The sequence below is a fragment of the Anser brachyrhynchus genome (assembly GCF_964034855.1).
Source record: "Anser brachyrhynchus genome assembly, chromosome: Z".
Taxonomy (NCBI): domain Eukaryota; kingdom Metazoa; phylum Chordata; class Aves; order Anseriformes; family Anatidae; genus Anser; species Anser brachyrhynchus.
This window is the reverse complement of record NC_137697.1, coordinates 78,460,457-78,469,833: the sequence shown is the minus strand read 5'-3', so window position 1 is coordinate 78,469,833 and position 9,377 is coordinate 78,460,457. Positions and strand designations below refer to the sequence as shown.

Sequence of the window (9,377 nt, the reverse complement as noted above, 5' to 3'; positions counted from 1 at the left end):
ATTTCTTCTACCCTTTGTGTGATTCAATGAAGACTGCCTGGGCTTGTTAAAGGACAGCTAACAACCCAAATGACAATGCGATTCTAATTTCAGATATGAATAAGCAGCTAAATCCCCTTTGTTTGACACAGGACCATTCACTAAAATTTTCAGACTCTTTCATCTCGCAGCCACGTGAAGAAAGCAAAAAATGTTAAAATGCCATCGAATGCAGCGCATCTTAAGGTCTGGGGATACACTGCAGTACAAATAATTCCGTATCTGTTCCCTCACTTATCACATTGCACACAAATGATAAGTTAATGAGCTACAAAAATACTTCCATTGTAATGCTCAAATATTCTAATACAAATGGGAAAATAACCACAAGGCCGACTAGAGAAAATCTTTTTATTTTGTAACAAAAAAATTAAATATTAAATCTAATAACATGTACATTTAATCACAGTATGTTAAAAGAAAAAACATAGGAAATGGTGAGTTCCAGTACATGCCTGATAAAATAACTTCTCTTCCTTCTAATTATTAAAATTATTTTTTTATTTTTATTTTTTTGAAAACAAATGCACCAAGACCTATAGCAGAGATTCTTAACTATAATAAGGACTATAATAAGGAAAACTGTTAGCGCAGAAACTTTCCATGTTAGTCTCTGTAGAGCTCCGTGCTAGCTTGGAAGAAGCCTACACATGTACCAGTACAGCGAGAATGATACGGTGCAAGCTCTTACTCAACAAATTGTCTTCTAAAAGTGGATTTTTAGACTTAGCTCTAATGAGGGACTCTGAAGTCAAATTTCCACTTAAATGTCAGTCCAAAAATGTCATCCCAAACCCTCTAAAACCTGCTAAGCTCCTGCCTAAGTACCCAAATTCACCACCTGCCCCCTCCTTTGAGCCCAAGGTGCCCGATGCTCTCAGAGTCAGGAGATGCTGAGACCTGTGCAAGCCCCGTGGCTTGGCACCGTGACGTTTGGGTCTCCCCACCAGGGGCACAGGGGGCTCTCTGCTGCCCTGGGGGCTATGTAAGAAATGTAGGTTTGAACCCCATCAGACCAAGGCCACCACTGGTTCTCCGGACTCTATTTAGAGGCAAATCCTAATTCTCACAGAGCAAAAATGTTCTTGTGGGCGGTTATGAGAACTGAAAACTGGATCTGTCAACAATACATTAAACCGTTTTTCAGAACGTGGCAAGTCTGTTTTAAAGAGAAGTGGATGTTGCTAGCAAGATAACTCTGTGTAAAACATCTGAGAGAGTACATTTCCTACTCTAGCACATAAATTTTCCTCCTCCCACATTTTACTCTTTTCAAAGCCACTAGTTTGAATAATTCTTTTCAGCTTCTTCATAATTTTTACTTTATACTATAGCAAAGATCCTAACATGTTATGCAAAGTTATTCACAAATATCAAACTCAGTAGTGCCTTAATTCATGACTATCCATGATCTGTATGTTCCTACAGGTATCAAAATACTAAAAAAATTTGCCAACAGCAACTAACCAAGCATCATGACCTACTCTCAGTTGTATTTTAGAACGTTAAACTATCAGGTTTAAAAATAGCTTTAAGATAAATACATTTCTACAGAAAAACATCATACGGAATAAAAATAAGAATTTATAGTTACACTTCTTCTAAGAATTTAAATTTATCAGATGCTCTATGTGTGCAAAGTTAGCATATCTCCACCTGATACAGGTGGCATTATGGGGATACTCTATAAGATGAAAAACTGTTTTAATGTCTGAAGAGTAATATGCAGTATATGTATGAATACATAATAAATACTTTCACACTGCCTGGCTTCTCAGTATAAAATGTGTAATTACCACTGACTGTAACACATAATACCAAAATATTTCTCTTGGTTGGATACAAAGGTCATATTTCCATTAAGCCTATTTTAAATGTCTATAAAACATTTACATAAAGTTAAAATAGCATTTTGTTATATCTTATCTACTTACGTTATCGGCAACATATTATCTTTTAACGGAAAAAAAAAACAAACTGGGAAAGCTTTCAAGACATTGAAAATTTAGGACTGCATGCAACACAAACATTCACACAACTTTTGTCTCAGTTTTGTACAAGAAGTCCTTGTGAGGCATATAAACGTATCTTCTGTCAGTGGCAACTGACGGAAGCGCATTTTTGACCAAGCATGTCTCAGGTACCCAGGAAAGCTATGGTTCAGCTGTGTGCTCGTTTTTGCTCATGGCTTTATCGTCCAAGAAAATGTAAGTTTTACCTATTAATTTATGCCTAGAATTTTTATTTTCTACTAAAATGATACCATCATTTTAGGGAGGAAAAAACTTCTTTAAATTTCAATTCAATACATACTACTTTTCTAATCATTTTTCTTTGCTATTTTCAGTTTTATTTAGTGATCTTGAAAAAGTGACAATGTTCTGCATTTCTAACTGCTTATATGCAACATGTGGATTGTTATATTTCATCTTTAAAGAACTTTAAGATCTCCAGTTGACAAGTTAAAAATAAGAATGATTTGCCATTCTTATCTAATATAAAACTAACTTTAGAACTTTGAGCCTGCAGCAGCCAGCTGAGTCATAATTTCTCTCTCTTTTATTTTATTTTTTTGTCCCAGAATAGGACAAAAAAAAAACCGCAGCAAAATATCACCAGAAAAAAAAATGATTCTAGGAATAAAAAAAAACAATTTACTTATGAAATTTTATTGAAATATAAAAATAATCCATATAAGCAAAAAGATTCATCTCCAGTAATTTGCAGTTCCATCTTCATCTCACAGGTTTAGTTAATTTCCAAGTACTTTTGAGATAATCTGCTGTGAAATTTAGAGAAACACTAAATATTTTTTTCAGTGTCCTTTCTTGGTCTTTCTGGGCTCAGAAAACACGTAACAAAATTAAAGGCAGCTGGCAAACCAGAATTGAAATAAAAGTACAAGAAGACTGATAGTGAAGAGTTTACTTCCTTGCTAGGATTTCACTTAGAGAAACTATCCTCTGATAGGTACCCTCAACATAAATGCTGTGTTAATTTTGTCATTAGTATTAATACATACATATAACTTAATGGCAAGAGAAGTGAATGATTTTGGCCTGTGACCTGAAGAATATTCTTAAAGACTGTCTGCTATTGAAGGGTCATCCTATGCATAGCATTCAGGATTTACTTCCTATATCTGAGAAAGAATCCATGCATTCAGAAAATACAATCAGATTTCTATCATACATAGTAGCTTATGAACATACTGTGATAATTCCATTTTAACTGACTCCCCACTGGAGAGGGTCAAGCTGAACATCGCATTACAACAGATGATGTTCCTCATAGGACCAGTGTACCTAGCTGTAGGCCACCTCCCTCCACCATCAGGACATCAATTTCAAACATTGACGCTATCAGCTACCACTGGGGACTTCTGACAATGAGACCCACTTTTCCCATAAAAAGTCACTACTGCCAGTGAGTTTTCTCCCACAAAACGTTTGAATGACTGCTGGCTCCCCGCCTATAAGAGTTCCACTGAAAAGAAAAACAAATCTGAAGTAGAAAATGAATGCTTACTAAAATATGAATTAAGCTTACCCTTTATTTTGCAAACCAATAAATGCTGCAGTAAATTTTTGTGTTTTCAGATATTTAAAGGACTTAAGAGTTGGCTTCTCAGCTTCCTTACTCTGCTACTGTACTCTTATTGTATACAGATTTAGAAAAAAAGATTTGTTTTCAACAACTTTACAGCTGAAAATAACCATGAAAACCACTAAAAATAAACAATAAAGAACTTAAAAGGGGGAGCAGATGTCAGTCTTGACATGGCCTGGTTTAATTCCCATGAACGTGAAATCCTTATGCTTGAAATAATTATTCATGATACAGTTCTTACAGCTTTAAGGAAGAAAGTAGAATCATTTATTATCAAAGCAAATAACATTAGTAAGTGCACTATAGTATTGCATACAATGTTCTAGGGAACATCAGTGTTTATTTTTTGCTGTTAATATGATTTTTATGCTCCATGTAATCCCCACTCAGAGATTTCCCAGTCGAGCTGCACTTCGACTGTGTCCAGTCTCCTTACATTACTGCGCAATGACATTTCTGAGAGTGGATGTAATTCCTGTATTCGGCAAGTTGCTTCAGGTACATGTTGGACGGCCACCTGTGCATCTCTACAAAATTGCGCTCCTCCACTAAACAAAGCAAAAAATGAATTAAATGTAATATACGTACAGGTATGAGTGCACAGGCTGCACCAAGTTTCTTAAAACTGGTTTAAAAACATCATGGATATAAATACAATATAAAAAGTAAAGTTGGAATGAATGACTGCATACATTTTGTCTAGATCTTAGTCTAGGACCCATGATACAAAACTTTGCACATGACGTTCCATTGTTAATAAGTCAGCAGTAAATATGTTACTTAATAAAATGGATACAACACTCATTCAGAGAGCAGAGAGATCATCCTAAAGATCGATACTCTTTATTCTTAGAAGACAAACTAAACTGCAAGAGCTTTTCCATACCGTAACATTGCAAGGGAGAGTATTTCAATCCTTATGCCAATTGTTTATTTTGAGATTACAAAAAGCAAGGTAAAGAGGGCAACTAAGAATTTATCAAGATTTTTGTCTTTTATGCCATGTTTTCTGTCACTGACTATATAAAATCACGTAACAGATATTAGACACATTGCTTAGGTGAATTTGCTTTGCCTTTGCAGAACAATGCCTTTTCACCCCTGAAGCCCACGCCTATAGCTCCTGGATTGCCCCGCAGCAGCAGCTGCCCAGCCAGGCAGGACAGAGACCCAAGCACAGCAGGTACCCGAAGAGCAGCAAGGCCAGGCAAGTTATGTTGATAATGGGCGACGGGCAGCACCTTTCGTTTGTCTTCGGCAAAATGCAGAGCTGCTTTTGATGATTTCAAGGGTTCAGCTGTAGGAAAGTAACTAGAAATCAGCTACTCCGTGGTCAATTGTTCTTGAAACCGGAGGTGATGCTACATTGTGATGTTCTGAACAATACAGGTCGACTACCAGTAACTGCTGCTTTCTGAGGAGTGAGCTCCCCACCAGAGCTGTACCTGTGAGAGCTCTTGTGCCCTGGCAGGTCAGAACAAGACTTTTTCACCCGATCCACCTGTATTTACATTTGCACTTTTCTTTCTTTCCCTCACCTTGCCCAGTGCAAGTTCAACGGAGCAGAGCGTGTCAATCCCTCAACAAATCATCTGGTAGAGACTGGGAGGAAAGAGAACAGCAAAGGGCAGGCTACCAAACCTCAAAGAATACCAATCTGGCACCCTTTTCCCTTGAGTGAATATGAGTGCTTTCCACCAGGGGCTGGCCCCAAAACTGGGTGTCCATCACCGCTGAGATTTCAGACACCTCGTCAAACAGCCAACAGCCGCATCGGCCTCAGGTGCTTCACGAGGGATGAGGGCACAGAGGACACTCCAGGTGATAGCACAGCAAACATTTGGTGTGGTAATATCGTACAGCTTATCCCCGAGCTACTCGGGCGCTGTCAGAGCATGTCCTGACCGTTAGCAGAAGTCTCCTAAGTTTCACTTGCACAAGTCCCACAGCAGGCTCGTACGCAGACTGACATCCGTTTGTGTAACTGCAGATGCAGGCAGAAGCACACTTACAACTTCCCACAGCAGAAAAACATCACTTAATAAACAAATTTCGTAGAAATTCTGCATCCGTACAGGTAAAATAAGATATCTCCTGCTGACGTTGATAGTGAGAAGCAGCATCAGACGTTAAAGCTTTAGCATAGCTATCCGGAGCTCAGCCTCTTGACGGAGCTCGTGCAGCACTAAGAAATAATTTACGGTGAGTGTGAAGAGACCTGCTGTGCTCGAGGAAACCTCAGGGGCTGCCTGTGAAAGCCTGAGTCTCAGACAGTGTCCTGAGGGCGGTGGTAGCACCCTTCCAGATAGGAGGAGAAGCTCAGGAAGGCTGAAGCCCCGCAGCGAGGGAGGTTCAGACATGCACACTCTGCCGCCCCAACCAGCAGGAAGGAGAGCGAACCAAGCCTGCTGAGGATGAACCCCCAGGTGGATGACACCCACCAGCACAGGTGTCCTGCTCCCAGACATGATCCATCTCTGGCTGCACAAAATGGGTCTTTCGAAGGTGGGCAGATGGCCCGATGGAGGACAAAGCCCACGTGCAAACAAAGCAGGGAGGAGCCAGCCCTCCTCCCTTTGTTCATAACAATCACAAGTCGTCTGTCATCACACATACAGATACAAGCCATACAAATGAGGAAATAAGACTTTTAAACAATTTGGGGCCAAAGAGAGCTGCAGTGCACTAAGAATTCCCTTCTGAAGACACTGACCCCCTACAAACAGCCTGAATATGATCACCAGGCCTAAGAGCTGCACCTGCCAAGACCACCTTCACCTGAGTGACAAAAAGTCCCGTAGGCAACAGAGAAAACTTTCTGGAGTTACATGTCAGGAAACAAACATAGTCAGGGTTGAAAAATAAATCTCAATTCCCTGGAAGAACCTGGATTTAATTACTTGAAAGGATGTTAGTTAGTCACTTGATTTCAAAAGATCTGCTGGGGAGTACGACAGGGATCCTATTTTCCACCGACAAAAATCCCCACCCTTAAACAGCAGGTACTGGAAGTGACTCATTACAAACCAAACAAACTTACAGGCGTAAGCGTGTGCAAGGGCTGAGATGTGATGACCAAATTGCCCTCGTCAGTTCAGCTCTGCGTGGGACCAGCTGTGCTAATCATCAGCACAGGGATCAAAGACAAGGGTGCGGGGTGCTGGCTGTGCTGCCCTCCATGTGCCTCGTGCTTGTTCCACACCAGGGTGGTGAACCAAAAGGGTCCCACAGGCTTCGGATTGCTCTAGATTATACAGCTAGAGAAGTCCTAACCTTCCTATGCAGAAGTAGCATTCTTCAACATCACACTTCTAATCTAAAAAGAACTGAAAAACATTTCTTTTTTTTCAAAATAATTGGTAAGGGCTACCTGAAAGATCTTGAAATTCAGGCTTTTGACTGAAGATGAGGTAGTTAGTGGCGATAAAATGAAGAAGCCAAGTTGAAAGGCAATCGGAATTGTGAAACTGCAAGAAGAAAGGAGATACAACCAACGCTTTTAATACTACCAGGTCTAAAAGTATAGGAAAAAAACAACCACACCTCCCATGCCAAAATATATCAGATTACCACTGTCACACACACACAGCAGCATATTAGATGATTTTTTTACAGGAGGAGATAAAAGAGTCACTGGCAGAAATACTTAAACAGATGTTGACCCCTGAATGAATGATAAAACTGCCCTCCTCAAGCTGTGTGACCTAATCCATGGGTCTTTTGGTCATGAATCTTGAAACTTTTGGCTTCTGCATATTAGCAGAACTTCAGAAAAAGTCATAAAGGAGCACCCTCTGCCTCCTCTGTGCCTCAGTGAGTGGGGTACTCTCATAGCTCCTGTGGCTGGAGCCCCTGGGGGACAGAAGCAAATCTGGGTGTGTGAGAGGTTCACCATCCGTCCTGGTTGCAGCTGGGTCAATTCTGAAACAGCAGCAAAGCCCACTAGCATAACATGCAGAGCTGAAAATCCAGTGAGACATTTCAGGTGCTGACAGTGAAGGAAATGCCATGGAAATCCCTACTAATTTACTGAAATATTGGCACAAAAGGAGAATAACTTTTAAAAAACACTTTTTAAAAAATGCAGTTGAGAAGATGTATTATTAATAAGATGTACATCATTACATGCATTCACAAAGAGAGAAAGCCTGTAAGTACATAAACTGGTGTCCTATCTCCTGTGGCAACTCAGAAACAGGAGGAGGGCAGCTATGTCGCTTCTTTTACTAATCGTAACATTTCAGAATTGAGTTCACCTTTAAAGAAAAAAATGTTTCATTACTGTAAATCAGCAGGCTGCTTCTTTATGTATCTCCCAATATATAATAAATGTAATTTGCCTTATTCTCTTTTTATGATCATGGCATTTTGCTCTCTCTTCTTTCTCTATAAAATCCTTCTTTGGATTTTGTCACAGAGATTTTCTGTGACAGTTAGATATAATACAATTTTCTTTTTGACTAAAAAAGGAGGTACGGCATCTTCAGTTGCCTTAAACGCACCTTTTTGGCAGGAATAACAATAAAGCTGAATTACTGCAGTGTGTCATTGATGAAGAAAATTGCACAAAATATGATATGACTGTACTTTCTGCAGTAAAAGGTTGATGAAGACCTTATTTGAGCCACCCTTGTGCCACTAAAAATCCTTAAGCACCAGATTATATCAACGCTTGTCCTTGAAAGTGAAATTATTAAGATCTTAAAAATCATAAGTTAGGATTAAAAAAAAAAATCCCCTCTAACTATGGTGACCATATATATTCTTATTTAATTTATAAAATTCATACCTTAGCTTTTTTGAGCAAGCTAACAATACTCAGACTTGTGGTCGCCAGTTCTCTGCTAGGCATGCTCTGAAGCTGTGTGATAATGTAAAGCTCACAGATATGCTGGAGTCTCATTACTTGGTACATCTCTGCACAGATCAAGAGGGACATAGCTTGGAGAATACTAGCTGAAAAACAACAGAATGTCAGTTACAAGTACTATACTTTTTTGAGAAGACACTCAAAGCTGCTTTTCACAGAATGATCTTTCAAACATTTAATGCTGAACACAAAATCAAGATGCTGATACCTTTTATTTATTATTATTAATATTATTACTATTATTATTATTGTTTGCTATATCACTTTCTTTTTCCTGATAAACTATTTAATTACCAAGAAAAAAGTAGTTAGTAAATTTTTAGAAGGCAAGTGTAATAAACTGTAATCAATATCCCATATCGTGAAGATGTTAAGTCAAATACTACTGATCTCTTTAAATTGAATGATGAATAATAACAGGATTTAGCTTTCTAACTTCTCTTTTGAAAAAGAACATCTGTAATACTTGTAAGAGTAAACACAATGAAAAGGCCAAAGAAGAGAGCTTTTGAAGGGAGCTTTTTTTTTTTTTTTAATGTGATATAGAGGTTGAATATTTAAACCAATGGACAGTGAAATGTTAGAAGGATTGACAAGAGAAAAGTGAAAAAAAATAACAACAAAGTCGAATTATTTAGGAAGAACAAAAAAAACAAAATTAAGTATAACACCATAATTCATTCTATGAAAGGAAGATTATCTGTATATAAATCACATTTCATTTTTGCGACTGCTTTTTTTCTCATTAAAAAAGACAAAAGATAAGCAAAGAATACTTTAGTTCTTTTTTTCTTGACAAACACTCCAATGTACATGTACATTAGGAGGGCTTTATACACAAATAAGATATCAGTGTATA

At 38.4% G+C, this 9,377-nt stretch overlaps 1 protein-coding gene across 7 annotated transcripts in view; it reads right to left on the bottom strand.

Moving 5' to 3' along the window:
- Window positions 1–376: 376 nt before the first annotated feature.
- Window positions 377–9,377, bottom strand: part of RHOBTB3 (Rho related BTB domain containing 3) — a 28,465-nt gene continuing 19,464 nt past the window's right edge. For 6 of the 7 annotated variants that reach the window (XM_080573723.1, XM_080573724.1, XM_080573725.1 and 3 more), the window contains 3 exons: window positions 8,438–8,604; window positions 7,019–7,115; window positions 377–4,196 (listed from right to left, as the gene is read on the bottom strand). In XM_080573723.1, the coding sequence (XP_080429849.1) occupies window positions 4,081–4,196; window positions 7,019–7,115; window positions 8,438–8,604 (380 nt within the window). In that variant the 3' untranslated portion in view covers window positions 377–4,080. The remainder of the gene's footprint in view (window positions 4,197–7,018; window positions 7,116–8,437; window positions 8,605–9,377) is intronic. The other variant, XM_080573726.1, reaches the window with a different exon arrangement.